The sequence below is a fragment of the Sceloporus occidentalis genome, unplaced genomic scaffold (assembly GCF_023333645.1).
Source record: "Sceloporus occidentalis isolate IW3139 unplaced genomic scaffold, rSceOcc1.0.p SCAF_2, whole genome shotgun sequence".
Taxonomy (NCBI): domain Eukaryota; kingdom Metazoa; phylum Chordata; class Lepidosauria; order Squamata; family Phrynosomatidae; genus Sceloporus; species Sceloporus occidentalis.
Genome location: NW_028316982.1, coordinates 183,093,699 through 183,114,132, shown reverse-complemented (window position 1 = coordinate 183,114,132; position 20,434 = coordinate 183,093,699). Strand labels below are relative to the sequence as shown.

Here is a 20,434-nt window from a genome sequence, read left to right as displayed (position 1 = left end):
TTAAGGTCGGCCTGGGGGCAAAGTTGGGGCGTGGCATCCACATGACGCATGATTTGACTCTGCCCCCAGTGCGGCATGACACTGCACGCTGCACCACACAGCACTCAGCATCATGGTGCTTCTCTGGTGCTGCATTTACGTGATGCAGCCCAAAGCAGCATGGAAAAGCTGCGCACCGGCGGCTATGGTGCCGTTTCTGAGGCACAAAAAAGAGCTGCTTTTTGCAGCTCCATTATGCACCGCAGAAAGCTAGATCGAGGCTGCTGCATGCGGTGATCTGATACAGAGAGAGGCAGCTGCAAGCCACCCCTTAGGGGCGGTCTGCACAGCCCCTGTAAAATCTATTAAAGTTGGGATTTATTAGCAAATGTGATTAATCTTGTTTTCGCTGCTAGTTGCACTGCAAATATGTCCAGCAAATGCTTACTTTTAAAAACTGATATGTGTGTATCTGGGACGTCTTAATAACAGTTAATAGCAGTTGGTGCTATTATCTCAGTTGTCTTAATGCAAATAAAAGATAGGCTTGTAGAACAATACTGTCAGTGAATGCATTAATATAAGGCATTCAGTTCTCTTAAACAGATAAACTTTAATATGTATGTGTATATGAAATTAGATAGAGAATAGAACCCCTGATTTTCTTGGTTGGTTAAAATGGTATTTATAGATCCTATTCAAGATGCCATATGAATTACTGCAGTGTTAGAAGTCTTGAGCAATGGACAGATATTCATGCAATGTGCTCTGAATGTCTCTTGAAGCTACAGTGGGCTTTTGGTATTTGCTGGGGTTTGGTTCCACACACACACACCCCGTGGATACCAGAATCTTGGGATGCTCAAATCCCAATTAAATACAATGGCACAGTAAAATGGTGTCCCTTATATGAAATGGCAAAATCAAGGTTTTCTTGTTGGAATTTATATATTTTTGAAATATTTTCAAGTCTTGGGTGCTTGAATCCGTGGATGAAGAATCTGTGAATATGGAGGGCAGACTGTATTGTGAATTCAGGATTCAGTTAATCCTCTCAAAGAAATTAGTAATGCTTTGAATAGAGATAATAGAGCCAGAGTTTAGGAAGAGACAAGTGCTGTCATGTGTATGAAATAAAACTTTCCTTTTATTGTACTTTTAAGATGCAGATAAGTATCCTGACATAAGCATTTATGCAGCATATTAAAAATATAAAAGATACTTTAATCTTTACATCAGTATCAATTGAAATCAAAAGTGTAGGCGACTGGAGGGCTGAAATTGTCAGTCACTAGCAGAAGTATCCAATTCTATATGGGTTGTCAACCCTTTGTCCTTCCGATCCTTGTGTTCCTTCCCTCCCATTGTGACATGATTTTTCTCTCAGCATCCACCCACCACAGGCAGACTTACTTTTCTCCCACTTACTCTTATGCCCTTCATTTCCTATAGAACTTGCTGCTTTTTGTTTCTCCTTATCCATTCAGGTTCTTTTGTTTGTTTGTTTGCTCAGCCATGCTTCCCAAGTGACACTTCTTTCTCTCTACCCTGGTACACCTTCTCTTTCCCTTTGTTCTTTATTTTCTCTCCAGTCCACTCCCCCCATTCTTTCTGTCTTGCTGGTCTTTGTCTCACTTCATTCTAGTGCTCATTCTGCTTTTTGTTCTGCTCCTTCTGTTCATTATTAGTCATGCAAAAGAACCTTCTCTTACTTTCTCTATTAACTTTTTGAAGAGTTTGTGATCCCTATAGAGCAGGGGTAGGCAACCTTTTTGAGCCGGGGGCCAGGTTGCTGTCCCTCGGACAACTGGGGGGCCGAAGCAGTGGGGTGGAGCTTCCACCCTCTGGGGGTGGGGCCACATCCTGGGGGTGGAGCTTCCACCCTCCAGGGGTGGGGCCGCATGCTCCGCCCCCGGAGTAATAATAATACTAACAGTTACTAGCATGGAAACTACTAAAATGCAATTCAGAATAGAAGGGAGAAAGCATGCACCACTGTCTCAACCCAGAAAAGCACAAGGAGCTGAAAGGAGTTTTTGCAAAGAGACCACCAAGGGCAAATAAATAATAATAATATTAACAAGTTACTACTAAAATGCAATTCAGAATAGAAGGCTAACCCCCCTCCCCTAAGGAAGCAACCAACCTCTCTCTGGCTTGCTCTTGTGGCCGGCTGGCTCCTCCTTCCTCCTCCTCCTTTCCCTGCTCTTCTATTCATAAGGAGGAGGAGGGCAGAGGGCAAGGTGGAGCCCGATGCAGGCCTGCTGCAGCCCCTGGAGTGCTTGAGGGGCTGCACCAGGCCTCCTAATGGGCGCCGCCATTTTTTCTTTCAAAATGGCGGCCGAAGTATCGCGTGACCTTTGCCATCATGAGGTCACGCGAGACTTCGGCCGCCATTTTGAAAAACAAAATGGCGGCCAGAGCGGCACGAAAACGGGGGAAATCGGCGGCAATCGGCGGCAGGACTGTGCAGGGGCCGGCAGGAAGGCCTTGGCGGGCCGGATTCGGCCCGCGGGCCGCAGGTTGCCAACCCCTGCTATAGAGGGCAGCAGAAGTATGTTGTCTGTCATGCCTGTGACCCACTTGGAACTACTAAAGGTTCCCTGGTAAGATGTATGTGCAGCTTCCTGTCTGCTGGTGAAGGAAGTTTGACATCTAGTAACTGAAGCTACTGTTGCAGTCTATAGATAAATGTTATTTAATTAAACCATTTTAAAACCTGAATATCCCCAGGGAGATTCCCTCCCCCAAAGCTTGGCTTAGTTTGTATACCACATTTCAGGTGTTCTTCACTATGGTGAAGACACATCCACATGTACATGGGTGCACACAAATTTTCCTGTATTACTGATTTTCATAATATTTATTCACTTATATCCCACCTTTTCCCCAAACCTAGTTCCAAGACAAGTTAGAAAAGTTAAATACAGAGAAAAGTACATTAAAAGGCATAAATAAATGGCCTGAACAGACAGACCAAAATAAAGCTGCTTTGGTTCACTTTGAAGATCTGCTGTTTAAATGACACAAAAATCTTAAGAGGCCAGAAGTTTTGCCAAAGCTGTACTCCAGTCCTTAGGACTTGAGCGTGACTTTGGCATGGCTTCCGGTCTCTTAGGAGGCATGCATCATTTAAGCAACATACCTCCAAAGTGACTTGAAGCAGCTTTATTTTGGCCTGTCTGTTCGGGCCCGAAGTTTTTGTTAAAATGCAGTTTTAATAAATATATTCTAATTACTCCTGAGGAGAGCATCAGCATTCAAAATGACCTTGACCGATGGCAGAGATTGTTGATATTTTGGGTGATGAACCTTGCCCGTGATTCTGGTCCGGTGCCAAATGGATGAAGATGCTGGTTATCTCTCCAACACAGGAACAGAGAAAAACTCCAAAACAGGCTTTCAGCTTGCTGGAACAATGCCTGGTGAAACAGCTGCTAAATCAAAGAATCACTCTCCAGTAGTTCACTCCTTTGAGGGCTTTATTACTTTGTTTCAAATAAACACGAGCTAGTCACTACTATACAAAAACTCTTACCGACACACCACACTATCTCCAAACTCCCACAATCCACCAGACCAGCGTTTTCCTTATATACAGTATTACCATGAGGCGACCACTAAGTCCAGCCTCTTCATATACAAGTTGCTATGCACCACAGACCCTCTTGAGACTGAAGCCCTAGCATATTTACATTTAGTCCTGCTCAGTTGACCTTGAGCATCCAGCTGCTGCTCTGGACTCCAGCTGTAGCCAATTTAGGCTTCTGCAGCCATTGCCACATTTGAACATTTTCACCTTCAATATACTAACAGAGAATTGGGCCAACATTAATACAATGAATTTCAATAGGGATAAATGTAAGGTACTACACTAGAGCCCTGTTAAATGCAGTGGTTAAATATTTGTATTGCAGCCATTCACTCACAAACCATAAGGTTGCAAGTTCAATATCAGCCCAGGAGCTCAAGCTTGACTCAGGCTTGCATCCTTCCAAGGTCAATAAATGAGTGCCCAGATTGTAGGGGGGCAATTAGTTTATACTTTGTAAACCGCTTACAGACTGCTTAAGTTCACTGATAAGTGGTATAGAAATGTACTTGCTATTGCTATTGCTACATCTAGGCAGAAAAAAATGAAATGCACAAATATAGGATGGGTGACGCCTGGCTTGAAAGCAGTACATGTGGAAAAGCTCTGAGAGTATTAGATTACACTTGAATCAACGGTGTGATGCAATGGCCACAAATCAAACGCAATTCTAGGATTCATCAATAGAACCATAGTGTCCAGATCAAGGGAAGCAGTAATGCCATTGTGTTTTGCTTTGTCAGAGCTCACTTGGAATATTATGCCCAGTTCTGAATGATATTAACAAACCGAAACATGCCCTGAGAAGGGTGATCAAGATGGTCAAAAATCTAGAAACCAAGTCTTAGGAATGATTTATTGAATTGGGTATGCTTAGCTTGGAGAAGAGAAAACTGGGAGAAGACATGATAGGTATCTTTAAATAACTGAAAGGGTATCATGTAGAAGATGGAGCAAGCACACGAACCACTGGTTTCAAATTATGAGAAATGAGATTCCATATTAAAATTAGGAAAACCTCTCTGTTCGGTAGGTAGTAGACTCATCTGTGTTGAAGTTCTTTAAAAAGAGGTTAGATGGACATTTTTTTCAGGAGTGCTGTAGTGGTGTCTTCCTGCATGGCGGGAGTTGGACCAGATAGCCCTTGTTGCCCCTCCCAATTCTGAGATTCAAAATAGTGCAAATATATCTCTCCCTCATCTTTACCCTCCCCTCAAAACCATTGCTGTCATCACCTGTTCATTTAAAATTCAGAGATATAATGATGAAAACAGGATTTTAAAAAATTTGCAGTTAGGATCAATAAAGTAGAGTTATAATTATGTTTAAGATAAACTGAATATTGCTTGAGCAGTTTTTATTTAGAAAGGTACAACTACCACTTTTCCTCCCCAAAAAGCACTAAATAGCAATACTGAAAATTTTCACAGAAATCATATCTATAAAAGAAAATTAAAAGGTCATTTAAAACCTTTTTTGCATTTTTGTTTTGCCACAAATTTGGCAGCAGTAATAGCACTTCAACAGTATAGTTGGATCCCACATCTCACTTGCCTCTTTGTTCAGCTTTGTTCCTATTTGCATGTTTGGCAGCAGAGGACTTCTCATATTTGGTTTCCTGTCATAGTTCCCACCTCCTATCCCCCAAATAAAAACTTTTCTCATTGCCTTACTGAGTCGTAAAAACAAGAATAAATTTGCTACATCCACTTATTTGCTATGGGGAATTATAGAAGGATGTACTTGTGCAAGATTGTTTAACAACAAAGGGAAGGTTCAGTAATGCTTAGTTCACAGCTAGGGAACATTTGCAATTGTGTAGCAAATTGTAATATTATGAGGTACATTTTTTCATGTGCTATTATTAGAAATTCCTATTCATGATTGTCATGAGATGAGACTCACCCACTCAATGGGTCTTTTTGATCCCATTGCTGCCACCAGTTATGTGAAAGTAATGGCTACTATCAAACCTATTCTGCACTGCGAGACTCAAACCTGGGACTCTCTTAAGTGTCTCCTGCACTATAACTCTCACTAGATGCCAGCATTCTGGGTTTCAAATTTCCCCCCAGCTTGGCACCAACTATTCTTTGACAGCCACACACCCACTATCTAATGCAGGGGTAGGCAACCTTTTTGAGCTGGGGGTCGGGTTGCTGTCCCTCAGACAACTGGGGGGCCCGAAGCCAAAAAATAAATAATTAAATAATTTTTTTAAAAAAAATTAAATATATAAATAAACCAGGACAAATGTAGGACAACATTTTCAAATGGAAGACACTTTTTTTAAAAAAATGGAGGACATGCAAAAAAATTTGCTGATTTTTTAAAAAATGTTAATATAAATGCATGTTTCTGAGGCTTCTATAGACAATTGCCCCCAAAAGGCCCCGGCGGCAATTGGCAGCAGGACCAGGCTGGGGCCAGTCCCAAGGCCTTGCTGGGCCGCATCCGGGCTGCAGGTTGCCTACCCCTGATCTAATGTGTCCCAAACCTAAAAGACTTTTCTCAATGTTGGTAGTATTTTAATGTGTTTCTGAAATCACTTCAGACAGCTGCTTGTTGAAACAAAGTAATAAATTTATTTACAAGTCAGGCTCAATACAGTATCTCTTTCCTTGGATGTTGTTCACAATAGATATGGCATATAAATACTTTATTAGTTACACAGTTTAACGGTTTTTTTAGCTTGTCTTTGTAATTGGTTCTTTATAGCTTTATGTATGTTCCCTTACAGACTAAGTTTCTACAGAACCTTTATTAAACTTTTATATCTTCTGGCTACCTGTGACTCCACTAGTCACCGAACACTATGTCACCCACAGGACCCAACAACAATTTAATTAAGGACACTCTTCGTCCCTTTCTTGGGTACCTAAAATCTTTTCTAACTGTCCCTCACAACAGCCTAGCTTAGCCTCAATGTCTCTTCACCCCTCAGGGCACACTCAACATGAAAAATGTGTTTTCTTAACTAGTATATAGATTCAGCAGACCTTGAACATAAAACAGAGGCTGAGAATCCAGTGAAATTTCATCAAGCCTGGCAAAAACTTTGCAAAGCAGAGTAAGTTTCACAATTTTTTTGTTTTACTGCTTTATAACTTTCATTACTTGGTGTTTGTTAATTCCTTACTTTAATTTAGAATGGTAATTGAACTAACACATGTTGATGTCATAGTTTACACTAGAGCTGGACAATTGTGTGTGTGTGTGTGTGTGTGTGTGTGTGTGTGTGTGGAGCTCATCCATCCAACTGGTATTATGAATTTGCTCATTTACTTTATTTCCACTCATGTCACTGTAGAGCAAAAGTATATTGGATTAGAAACATTTGGATGTTAGTTCAGATACAAAGGGAATAACACCACACAAATAACAAGACAATACAGCATATATTCTGCAGAATAGGAATTTTTAAAGCCTTTATTTTAGTAAAAGATCTTATGTGTTATGGTTGTATGTTTAAAAATGGCGTAGGCCATATAGCGTTAATGCTATACAGATACAGTTAAGATAAGACCCTGGGTTTGAAGGAACTTACTTTAAATTCAAATTAACTATGTGTCTTGCATAACAGACACATATAGAACTCTGTTCTCTAACAGTTCGGCAGATGCCAGGCAGGTGCGTCATGTGGGGGGACAGTGGTGCAGCCCACACTGGGTGACACTCCAGAAAGGGAATGATACCCAGTTACCCCCTGTGCTCCCCCTGTGCTGTTCCTGTGTGCATTCCCACCCCCCACGCTGTCCCTGCATTCCCCCACACGTTCTCCCCTCCATGCACTCCCACCTACCTACCCCTGAGCCATCTTGTCCTTTTCTTCATCAGGAAAAGGATGGGGCAGCACAAAGGAGAGGGAACATGTACCCCCCCCCCAGAAGCTCTGCCCTCCGCACTGGGTGACACTCTATGCCAGTGGGGTCAAATTGGTTCCTTCAGGGAACCCGCCTTCTGAGATTTTAAAATATTTCTGATTTTATAAAAAATTAAAAATACCCCTAACACTCTTTGAGGGTAAGTGGGGCAGTTTTATCATGTCCTTTCCAAGGGTGCTCCAGATCTAGGACAGGCCTTGCTTAAGGTTTTTCTAGGAAGACCATTTTCTAGGTCTAAAAATAACTCATGTGAGGCCATCCCCCTCCCTTTCCCACCTGAAACTGCATTTATGGCCAAAAGCACACCTCTAAGGAAAAAAACTATTTTTTTCCCCAGCCAAATGTTTGTGGCTTTCTTAAGTACCACACAATTCCCACACCTTCCCAAGGGGAGCATTTTTGTACAGAATTTAAGTTTTGTTTTTGAGGAATTGAAGACTGAGAGTCCTTGGCATCTTACAAACAGACTGATGCCGCCTTGAATCCCTAGATTGGAAGAAAGGCAGGATATAAGAAAATAATAATAATAATAATAATAATAATAATAATAATAATAATAATGGGCACATGCAATTCATGAGCCAAGCTTTGCCCTCCCCCAGCTAATCTTATCTAAGCTTCTATTCAATTTCCCATCTGTTGCTGTCTTTGCACTCTGTATTTTTCTCCAGTTGTGTATTAGTTCCTGGAGGTTTTGGACACAGGGGAACTGAAGGAAAACTTCAAGCAATTTCCTGGGCAAGGAAGAAGAAAAAGCCTTTTCTTGGTAAGATATTTACAGGTATCTTCAGTTTTGCATAGTGTAATTAAAATCAGTGAGCCAGCAAGGCGTAGTGATTTAAGTGTTGGACTACAACTCTGAAGACCAGAGTTTGATTCCCAGCTTGGCTATGAAACTCACTCGATGACCTTGGGCAAGTCACACTCTTTCAGCCTCAAGGGAAAGTAAAGCCAAACCTCTGAACAAATCTTGTCAAGAAAACCCCATGATAGGCAAGTCCATGGATATCGAGGGCTGACTGTACTTAGATCTCTATTCCAATCCTGTAAGGACAGAAGCGTGGTGCCTGGCTTCACCCATATGGCCAGGTGCCCCCTTCCAACCTCACAGGCCATAACTGGGTCCTGCAAGTAGAACGACAACAGCAGCAGGTAAGGGAGCACACAGACATCTGGTCTACGCCTGTGGTGGAGTTTCTGGGAAACTCCCCTGAAAATAGCCGGTGTAGATGGGTCTAAGGGCCGGATGGGCTGGGGTCGGGCTGGATCAACTGGAATGGTGTCCAGTCTGCCTTTTCCCAGCCCAGGGCTGTTGGCCTGCATCATCTAAACAGGATGACATAAAGCAGGGGGAATACGGGCTTTTTGATCCATGGGTATAGCCCCTTTGAGAAGTCTGCAAATCCCAATGATAATAGATGAGAGAGAGAAGGAGAAAGAGAAAAGAAAGGGGACGAAGTACAGTGAGAAGTAAGTTCTCCTTTCACAAATTTACCAACTTTTATAATCCTAAATTCTCATGAACTTGCCATTTTCCCATGCCATTCATTGGTCCTTTCCCTGACTATGTCATTAAAACTTTATATCAATTTAAAAATGGTTTGTCTGAGTTTATTGTTGGATAAAAAGTTTAACTGCTTTCCTGTTCCTCCAGATGCATCTCTTAGTGCTTTCTTTCAGCTGCTCAGAAAGTCATAAATTTTTGTATCCCATCCGTGATATTATTTAGATAAATATATGATCTGGGGTCATACATTTGTCCTCCTTACTTTGAGAGTTTGGTCATCAAAAGGGTTTGTGAATCATATGTTGTTGTTGTTGTTGTTCAGAAGCAGTCCCAAATTAATAAAGTGTCCAATTCAAACCCTATACGCTGCTGCCATGGCTTCATGTATTCTACAGAATTGTAGATCATCAAATCATGGATTTCATACTATCTGATCTAATTTAGTTCTCAGTGTGTGAAGTAAAATACTTTCCAGTTCTTTGAAAAGTTCATATATCTGCTACAGTGAAATATATAATTTTAAGCAACTATAGTCCCACTGAAATTAATTTGGGACTAAATTGGAACTTGTTGCTTTCCAGCCAGCAGACAAAATGAAGCCTGTGGGGCTGTATTGAACTGAGGAAAATTTCAGTTTTCATTTAAAATCTAAATTGAATGGATTTTTTATCCTCCGTATCTGAAGAGAGAGTTTGAATGTTCAATGACAGACATGCCCACTATAGTGCTCAGTACCTGACAAAGTGCTCAGCCATTGTAGGAGAAAGTCTGTAAACTGATCTGAGCATTTTTGGGTATCTAAAGCTTAATTGATCTCTCAGTTATGAACTCATGCATATTAATTTTGTGTATTGATAGAATTTCAGTTCTCAAATTTGTAATAAAAGTTTGTTTTTATAAGAATTGTGGTTGATAACTGCATTCAAGTTGCTCATGGCTTCAAGACCCCCAAACACTGCTCTGCTCAAGCTGTGTAGGCTCAGTCCCATGGCCTCTTTGATTAAGTCCATCCATCTGGCATGTGGTTTCCTTCTCTTTCTGCTGCTTTCTGCCTTTCCTAGCATTATTGTCTTATCCAATGATTCATGCCTTCTTATGATGTGGCCAATGTATGATAGTCTTAATTTAGTCATCCTGAGTTCAGACTTGATCTGTTCTAGGACCTATTTGTCTTATTGGCCATCCACATAATCCTCAGCACTCTTCACCACCACAACCTCAAATGAATTTATTTTCTTCCTATCCACTTTCTTCACTGTCCAGCTCCTACATCCATACATGCTGATGGGGAATACGATGCTTGGACAATCCCCACTTTGGTGTTCAGTTATATCTGTGCTTCTTAAGATTTTATCCAGTTTTTCATAGCTGCCCTTACCAATTCTAGCCTTGTTCTACATGCAGTCTTCATTCTGATTAATGTTTATAGGAACTCTTATTATATTTGTCTAGATACCCTAAAGGCATGAGATCTCATCTGATCTTGGCAGCTAAATAGGTCAGCCCTGGAGACTGGCAACAGATACTGTAGTCTATGTTGCAGAGGAAGGAACAAACAAAACCATCTAAGTATTCCTTGCCTAAAAATCCTCCCTGTGAAATTCATGGGATTGCCATAAGTAGACAGATGACGTGCTCATATACAGACACAAGAATATATTGTATCTCTGCTTGGTGAATAGAAAATAAGTAAATTTCATTTTATATTTTTAAATAGTTGGTATTATTTTATAACTTCTAAGAATTTATATAGAAGCAGTGCTTAAGTATTAGAGTTTGATTTAACTTACACGTATTTTTTCTACATAAATTATAGAAACACATAAACTCATAGACTGTAGTTGCTGAAGATTCATGATAGTTGGCCAGATAATAATCTTGAATTTTAATATACCTGTATCTAAGCTCTAGACAATGAATATGAGACAAATATTCTGCTGCTATACACAAAGGTGGTTGCAAACCCCCCCCCCACCAACCCCCAAACCTGGAATGGAATCCTCAGAGTGCCCTAAGTAAAATAAACTTTTTAAATTAAAAAAAAAAAAAAAAAACGCACACTAAGGAACAGTGATTTTGGGTGTGTGCAGGAATTTTACTTCTGGGAAATAAGCAGCTGGCTACATTCAGAGATCTCTTAAGACAGAGTTTCTTTCTACCAGAAACGCTGTCTTTTGTTTATATTGGTGGGTTGCAGACCGCCCATTTGGGGTAGGCTGTACCCACCCCTTTCCCCAGTGTATCGGGCCCTCAGTGGCCAGAACGGCAGCCGCTGAGGCCCCGATCCGCCGCTTTCCGGGCTGCGGGGACGCAGCAAAAGGCTTCCTGCAGCCTGGAAAGGGGTGTCCTTGGGGCTTCAAGCCCCAAGGACACCCTGCGGCGGCGGGGAGGAGGAGAAAGGGGCCACTTGGCCCCTTTCTGCTTTGGTCCGCTGGGCGCAGCCATCTGAAGGCTGCACCCAGCGGACCAAACCAGGAAGGAGCTCCGAAACAGAGCTCCTTCCTGCTCTGCGCTAAGGGCGCACTAGATGCCCTGGCGCGGAACGAGGACATCACTTCCGCGCCACCCTGTATAGAGGCGGCGCGGTCGTGACGTCCTCATGGCGGCGGCCGTGTGGAATGGCCGCCGCCATTTTGTGCGCTCTCCGCGCGTCCTAGGGTTGGGGGCATCTGAAAAGGACGCCCCTTTTTAACCCTAGCACGCGTGGAGCGCGTACTAAAGTGCCCATTTGTAACGGGCCAAAGTCTGCTTATTAACATCATCATAGTAATAAAATATGCACCACAATATCAACAAGGACAAACTTTATTTTAAAATTAACGTATTTCCATTTCTCTCCATAGTACATATAGTGACTCATTATGAAATAAGATTTTTAATGAAACAGTAAGATATGCACCTGAGCAATGGTGCTGAGTATCTTCCTCAGTATTAAGTGAAAAGCTATCCTGCTGGCTATGTTCAGAAACCTGTGGTGTATCTTAATATTGGGTTAAATGTATCCATCTTAGCTTGTGCATTTTAAAACAACCTCCACTGCAAAAGTTATCCATGTTGTTGTACTGTTCATAGGTACTTGACATGTGACTCTTACGTATAAACCGAGCCATGGTTAGGGTGCTGCTAGCAGAGAGCAGAAAGTATCTGTTACAGCAATTTGTCAATAAATGCAATATACAGAGTCACATGTTTCATGGCTGTTGGAGATGGTGGTGATTGTGGTTCAGCTCATCTGGAGGGCATCAATTCTAGGAACATTAATTGAAGTTATTGTAATTACAGTTCTGTAGGGTTAATAACAGTAAGGTCAGTGAAAGTGTGGTAGGAAGAGTTCTAGATGTTACATGGGGTTGGAGGAAGGAGAAGCAAGGAGTGTCAGGTGTTAGAGGGACAAATAAGAGAGAAATTGTATGTGATGGTACCTATTTTTAAAACAAATTATATATTTATATATTTAAAACAAATTAAATAAATAAACAAATTATAGGACAGGCTTTTACATGCTTGTTTTTTCTTCATTTAATAGCAGCTGAGGGGAGGGGGGAATTCACATTGGGATGATGGCCTGAGGTAGAAGGGACTAAATGATTAAAGGTTCTGTCCTCCAATTTCCCTAAATTGGATCACTCCCTCACTTGTGCTATTTTGGTAAAAACAAATCAGTGCAAGGATTAATCACATTAGTAACGCTACATCTACTTTGCCTCTGAGAGGAATGGAAATGGAAAATGAATTGTTAAGAGGAACATGAGGAACATGAGAGTATTAGAAGAAATGAGGGGAGGGAAGAATGATACTTACAGATGGAAAGTGGCAAGAAGAGGGGAAAGAACGTAATGTGTTAAAGTGAGAAGATCAAGAAAGAACACTCCCTCCCAAAAAAAGAATCAAAAATGGTACAAAGAAAAGAAAGTGGTAAAAGGAAGGAATCCATGAAATCAGGGTCTGTGTTAATAGTTCAAGGATCTAGTGGGCATAAAAGGGGTGTGTATGGGGCACAGATGTGTTTGTGTTTCCTCCCTGCAAGGTTTTATGCTTTCTACCTGGGTAGTTTTGAGTTGTTTTTCTTGTGGCTGTTATGTGCCAAGAAACTGAATAAGACGCCAGTGTTACAAAAGAAAGTCAGGCTGGTAAGGTTTTAGCATGAGGCTACTGTTTGCCTTATTCTAAGGTACCAGTGCTTTTAAAACTTTCCTGAATTTAGGTAGTGGTTAAAAGGAAAGCAATATGCTGCAGCAGTGAATGAAAAATATTGTAGGATATACTAGTACATTTTATTGTAATTTCTACCCTACTTTTTCACCAATGTATTCACAAATATGAAATTTGTGTGCTGCTGTGTTCATTTACTTTTCTTTTCTTTTCCATTTCTGATAGGAGTCTGTTTGGGAATGCAGCTGGCAGTAGTGGAGTTTGCAAGGAATTGTTTAAACTGGAAAGGTGTGTTTTCTTGTACAATAATAGTTCACTTAAAACCTAAGATGAAGTCCTAGCAGCTGAAGTGAAATTTGTTTAGTTGCCAACAGTTAAGAAATCCAGTGTCATCACTCTAGTGCTCTTCTTCATCACTTCTGTCTTCAGTTGAAACTACTAATATGATTTTAATTCTTGTCCAGATGAAGCACATACAGATGTTTAGAAACTGACAAAGGCTTGATGTCATTTATTGATCAAAACAGCTGGAAAGTAGCTTAATGTAATATGACTTGGTGGCTAAAATTTGTATGGATCATCAACATTTCACTGATGGTGCTGCTAAAGATATTTTTCTGAAAGATCAAAGACATATTTAGCATAACTGTCTGGCTTAATGGCACTTAATGTCATGTAGGCCAACACAGTCATGTTTACTGGAGTTTATAGTCAAAATATGATTCTCAACAATGAAATTTACATTTGTTTAGTTAAAGGATATGTTATTATTTTACATCAACAGAATCAATAGATGCAAAATCTGTATGACTGATTAAATTTTAAAATTTTCTACAGATGCAAATTCTACAGAATTTGACTCAGATACAAAGAATCCTGTCGTAAGTACTGATTTCTTGCTATGTTTTTAAATAGGTACTCAGTCATGCTTAGACTACACCCCTTGAAATCAGTGAGACAGGTCAGCAATGTTTGCCTTAAGTTCCACTGATTTCAGTGAGTATTTTAAGTAGAGATTTAACCACTTGTATGCTCTACACTCTGATATTAAATAGCTGAGCCAGCCATAATCTCATTAGCCAGAAGTTTTCTCTCTATAGCAGGAGTGGGAAATTGTGGAAGGCTAGGAGCTGTAGCTCCCTAGAAGACCTTAGATCAGTGGTTACAAAAGTGGGTGGTATGCTCCCCTTGGGAGCGGTGAGGGAAAAAGGGGGTAGCAGAGGGGTGGTGAAGGAAAAGGGGACGAGAGTCAAAGTATTGGTGCGCAAGAAAGACAAGGGGAAACAGCAGCCTTTAGGACCATGGCGGGGATGAGGGCTGCATGGAACTTCTTTTCAGGGTCTCTTAAAACCACCACATAGCCATGCTGATTGTTATGTGTGGTAGTGTCTCCCATTCTTTGCCTGCCTGCCTGAGCTCACTCTCTTAGCCACGTCTTTTGCTAGTAGTGTGGTGGCAGTTCGGAAACTCTTGTGAGGCTTGGGCACAGGGCATCGCTTCTGTGGGTCGAAGCACTGCCATTTTGGGACAGACTGATTGACTAGAGCAAGGAGTCCAGTCATGTGGTGGTGGGGAAGAAGGGACGGCAAAAAAGAGCTTTCACATTTTGTACCCTGCTTAGGCTTTGTGAGCTTTGCCAGGACTTGGCTGGCAGGTTGGAGCTGCGCTACTGCTCCTGTTTTCTTTCACCAGACAGACAGAGAGAAGAGGTAGTAAAATAAACAATGTTTGTGTGTGTGGGGAATCCTTGAAGCTGTGTGGGGAAGATATGTCTCTGAGGAAAGAGAGGGAAGAGTATACCAGGCTGATTCTTGGAAAGAGTCCTTCACCTTGAAGCTGCTCCTGTAGTTAAAATATGTCCCTTCCCCATCTGTGCCAGTCTCCAGTCCAGAGCATGCAGCCTCTGCAAAACCCCTACACATACACCAGCTGCACCCCTCTCTGTCCCAGCGAAAAAGGATTTAGAGTCCTTTCTTGCCAGGGAAAAGTTTCTCCCATGCACCTCGTCACCTTGGTAGTAACAACCAAGCACCTGGCTGAACAGCGACCAAGAGGCCTATGCCTCAAGGCCAGCATGGGTGTGTCACTGCTCAGCCAGTTGCTTGGTTGCTACTACCAAGGTGACCAGGTGCATGGGAGAAACTTTTCCCTGGCAAGAAAGGACTCTAAATCCTTTTTCGCTGGTGCAAAGTGAGCAGCAGCCATGATTGGTTGTTTTGAGTTTGCAGTAGAACAGTAGACCTAACATCAAGAAATACACTTTGGGGTGCTAGGGTTGTTGTCCAAGAGGAAAAGGGGTGGAAACCCCCAAAAGTTTTGGGACCACAGCCTTGGAAGGTTGGACCTGCTCCAGCAAATAAAAAGAGAGAGGGAATGCACACAAACACCTGGGGGCATTTTCATCATGTTTTGGGTTTCAAAAAAGACCTCTCTTAATTTGGTCCAAGGAACCTGCAAAGTGTTTGGGGAAAATGCACCCCAATGCCCCCTAGTGGGCATTTTGGAGCATTTCCGGACAATTTTTAATTTTTTTTAATTGCCAAAATTATTTTTGGGATCTTCCAATCCATCCATCCATCCACCCACCCAGGTCTCAAAGGCCACAAAATGGCCCTGGAGGGCTGCCCACCCCTGCACTATAGGAGTATAAATTGAAGCAAATGTATTAATATGGTAGATTTTATGTTCTTATTGTTAACCCTGGCACTGAGTATGTATTCTGGCACTTGGTTCATTTGATTCCTGGGTAATACAACTTTTTAAAAGAAGTTTTTAAAATGAGATGTCACTACTGCAGTTGGTTGGTCAAACAATAAAGAGTTTGTAGGTAGTCAAATTCAAATAAGCCTTATTTCTGAACATTGTGGATTTATTGTCACATGTGCCTACCCTGAGATCAGATGCTAAAGCTAAGGACACAGGCATAAACAAGAGCCTGGGATGCAGTTGGAACATGCTTGGGCATAAAGTGTCTAGTGTATATACCAGGTCTGACTCATGCAGAGGCATTATAATTCTTGCCAATCATGGGATCTGATGTTGAATCCTGCTGCTCTTTTTCATGCCTGAAACAGCTAGAAGGTCAAAACCTCCATACAGACATGTAGAACCTACACATTTAATAGTTCAAACAGAAGGTTTGTGGCTAAGGTGGGATGTGGACTGGAAACATCCTCTGGCTCATAGCACAGACACTCAGCTATTCTGCCACACCAGACCTCAGCTACCCATAAGCTGCTTAAAAGTCTCATTCCCCTGGTCCAGGAATGGCGGTGGTTCCACCTGTCCTGAACGGGGTCACGCTCCCTGTGAAGGACTCCGTGCGCAGTCTGGGGGGTGCTTCTTGACTCGTCCCTTCGTCTGACTGCTCAGGTGAATGCGACGGTCAAGAGCACCTGTCATCAGCTTCGGCTTATTCGCCAGCTGCGCCCATATCTGGCCCAGAGGGACCTTGAAACTGTAGTACACGCCCTGGTAACCTCGAGACTGGATTTCTGCAATGTACTCTACATGGGGCAACCCTTATACCAAACCCAGAACCTTCAAATGGTGCAGAATATGGCAGCCAGGTTGGTCACTGGTACGTCCAGGGCCAGCCATATAACACCGGTGTTAAAAGATCTCCATTGGCTGCCCATTCGCTTCCGGGCGCAATATAAGGTGTTGGTGATGACCTATAAAGCCCTAAATGGCTTGGGCCCAGGATACCTGAAGGACCGCCTCTCCCCGTACATTCCGCCCCGCACCCTCAGAACATCTGGGCAGCAACTACTTAGGGTTCCCGGGGCGAGGTTTGTCTCCACTACCAGGAGGACATTTTCCATCGCCGCCCCTGCCCTTTGGAACACGCTGCCCACAGAGCTCCGCTCAGCTACCTCCCTGGCCCAATTCAGACGGGATCTTAAGACCTTCCTGTTCAGGACTGCATTCCCTGAATAAGGTCCTATAGGCCTCCCCCGCCACACTGGCAACGGGACTGGCTAACCTGGGGCCTTTTGTTTTTATGTTTTCTGTAATATTGTAATTGTTGTATGGTGTATGATTTTAATGTTTATTCTCTATTGTATTTTAACTGCTGTAAACCGCCCTGATCGGATGGAAGGGCGGTATATAAATAAAAATTTTATTTATTATTTATTATTATTATTTGGAAATAACATATAATACATAATGTAAAGATACATGGAATTCCCCCAATAAGATAAATTTCCGTAAATATTTTAAATTCACTCTTAAATTACCTGGAAAAAATATTTATTCATTTTACCAGTCATCATATATGAATTATTTTAAATCAAAATTGATATTTATTGACTGTCACCCATCTTTTCACAGAGATGCTTTGTAGAAATGCAGCCATTTTCACAATCCATAATTGGGTGGATTTGGAATCTCACATGTTTTCTTTTTCTTCGTCCTCTTCATAGGATGGCTTATGATCCAAAACCGGTTAGTCCAGTCAAAGTAGATAATCCAACCAAGCTACTTAACTTGCTCATCAGTGACTTAAAATCATTAAAGTTGATTTTTCCATCTTTATCTATGTCTGCATATTTGACAATGTCATTGAAAGACATTGAACTCTGTATGGATTTTGTTTTGTAGGGAGGGGGAAATAATAAAAGACAAAACAAATTAGTTTATGTAGATAATTCCAAAGAGGAAACATTTTTTTCAGAACAAAATTAAGTTAAACTATGTCATTGGAACATGAATAACATTTGTTATTAACTTATACAGTGCTCCCATGCCACACGTGGCTTTCAGTTTACACTGAAGGTGCGCCACAGGAAAAGCAATGGTGTGTGCATGTGGCATGTGCACCATGCCACATGCACACGCCCCATTATTTTCAATGGGGTTTGACCATACACATTTTTTCCCTTATGTTGGGGGGGGGTGGTGGTCTGGAATGGATCCTCTACGTAAGGGAAGGGCCTACTGTAGTTGTATCTCTATACAAAATCTGAGGTAAGCACCATCATCTCTGCAGAGTTTAAAGTCTCTGTCATAATTTTATCAGCTACTTGTTGGCTCTATAATTTAAAAAGTGGTTTACCATGTGAAACGTTTCTTTTTTTTTAATCAGTTACATTTTTGATACAATTTCTTATTAGGAATTGAAGATAAAAGCATTCTTTTGCCTTCTTCTTAGGACTGTAAGTTGTGTTTGTTTTTTTAAAATGGAAAATCAGACTGTACTTTGCTTACTGTGGTTGATGGAGTGGCCTCAGTGAAGGAAAGTATGGAGGCAGTGTTAGAAAAAAACCTGTGACCTCTTCATCCTTTTGCACTCATTAAATAGAACAGGCCTTTTAACTCTGTTCTAGACATATGTCTTTGTAGAAATATTTGAGGGATTCTTTTGTGGGAACTTGCAGTGAGTTCCCTAGGCTAGGGAGTTCTGTGAGCTCTGCTGCTGTTCTCAGTCCTCAGTTGGTGTTTCAAGGAGTTTACCCACCTATTCTGTAATCAAATGTAGCTATTCTGTCCTCTTCTTCAGAGAGCATTATCCCTTTAAAAGCATTATTCTTACTTTGTCTGAAAAAATATTTTTATGTTCATATTTTTTTGTTATTACCATGAACTACTTTGGCTCTAATTATGTATGACTACAGTATCAAAAAATTGTAGCTAAACACAATTTATTAAAACAATTACACACACACACACACACACACACACATTGTGTGTGTGTGTGTGTGTGTGTGTGTGTGTGAAAAATGGCAGAACAGTTTTTCTTTTTGGCTAAGTGAGATTGGTTCCCAACACTAACAGTGATTTAATTCTAAATATTGTAATCTTCCATGAACAATGCTTTTGGCTTTTCTTGAGATAATGTAAAGGCAAATATTCAACCATTAGCATTACTAGATTTACGTTGTTTTCAGTAGTGAACCAGCATATTTTTTCTGTAGTTAAATAGTTGTGCTCTTCTCATCTTAGCAGATGGCAATTTCTATAAATGTTGTGAAATCCATACACCAAACCCTGAACATATTAGTGTCAGTGAACCTTTGGCCTCTCCATTCATATATTTAAAATGAATGGTAAAGTTTTCTTTCATACTGAATTATCCCTATTTCCATCCACTTCCATCCCTCCCTTGCTGCCCAACATGTTTTAAATTCTCCAGAGCTGCTAAAAAGGTTTGCAGGGCGAGGAAAATAACAATATTGTGTTTTATATTTAATTGGCAGCACAGTTTTGGAAAGACTTACCAAAAAGTTTGTGAAGTTATCCCGAAGCAAACGTTGAAGTCCTTCAGTTGAAAGAAAACTAGAACTACCTTCTTTTATAGCATATTGAGTGAAGAGTTTTAAAAGGTTGTCAGTACTAAAGTTGTCCATGCTTTAGTTTATTGAAAACCTGTAAAAGAAAATGCAAAGGTGGTATGTTTTGTTATTTATAAGGAGCAACACTAATTTGAATGGAAACTGCTTATCATGTATGGGAAAATTGTAAATTTATATACATATGCTCTGATATGGCGATTTATTTTATATTTGCATCTATTTTACCACTCGTTCCTGAGGTAACCTGCTAGGGAAAAAATGTTTTCTATATATGACATGATACAGTTGATTCTATCAATACAATCCTAGGCTTGACTTTTTAAATGTTAAGTCTCAATGAATATAATTGGGTTTATTCCTAAGTAAGAGCATATAGGATTTGCAAGATAAAATAGTACATTCACAGAAGATATTAAAACAGATATACAAATGTATGAATCATATTTACCTGATGCTCCAAACCTAAGAGGCTTTAGCGATGTAATGTGAGAAGCTCTCGATTGGGACACCCTTTATAAGTTTCACCTCCTTCCACTCCACCCTGATTATGAAATGTGTCTTCTTGTTAAAGGAACTTGTTGATAGTTGTTAGACATGTTGATAGTTTAGCAATCAAAGTTATTTCTTTAAAATTATGTATTTATTGCACTTTTTCTGCCCTGTCCATATAGCTTATTGAAGTTTTTTCCCCTGGTGGTTATTTTGTGTAAAGGGTTCTCTGGAATTTTATTATTTGAATTTTAATAAATGTTTTACAGCTTGTCTTAGTATGTCAAATCTATTATTTGTTACCAGGTGCACCACAATATTGTAACTTTTCCATAGTTTTCTTCATTCCTACTTGTATGTAAGCTAGACCTCTGGAATATCAGCACAGGGAAACACCATTGATTTGTACACTGCATAGTTTCAAACAAGAAAGCACAGAGCCCAGGATATATCTTGGGAATCTCTTGAATGTGTCTCTCCTTAAAAAAATTATTGAAGGATAATTGCTGAGGGATAGGTTAATGTCTCAGCCAGT

The 20,434-nt window shown here is 40.9% G+C and overlaps 1 protein-coding gene across 11 annotated transcripts in view; it reads left to right on the top strand.

The window, feature by feature from the left end:
• The window catches only part of CTPS2 (CTP synthase 2), a 92,886-nt gene that overhangs the window by 42,790 nt on the left and 29,662 nt on the right, over window positions 1-20,434 (top strand). For all 11 annotated transcript variants that reach the window (XM_089511673.1, XM_089511671.1, XM_089511670.1 and 8 more), the window contains 4 exons: window positions 6,553-6,641; window positions 8,127-8,221; window positions 13,340-13,402; window positions 13,952-13,995. In XM_089511673.1, coding sequence (XP_089367799.1) covers window positions 6,553-6,641; window positions 8,127-8,221; window positions 13,340-13,402; window positions 13,952-13,995 — 291 coding nt within the window. The remainder of the gene's footprint in view (window positions 1-6,552; window positions 6,642-8,126; window positions 8,222-13,339; window positions 13,403-13,951; window positions 13,996-20,434) is intronic.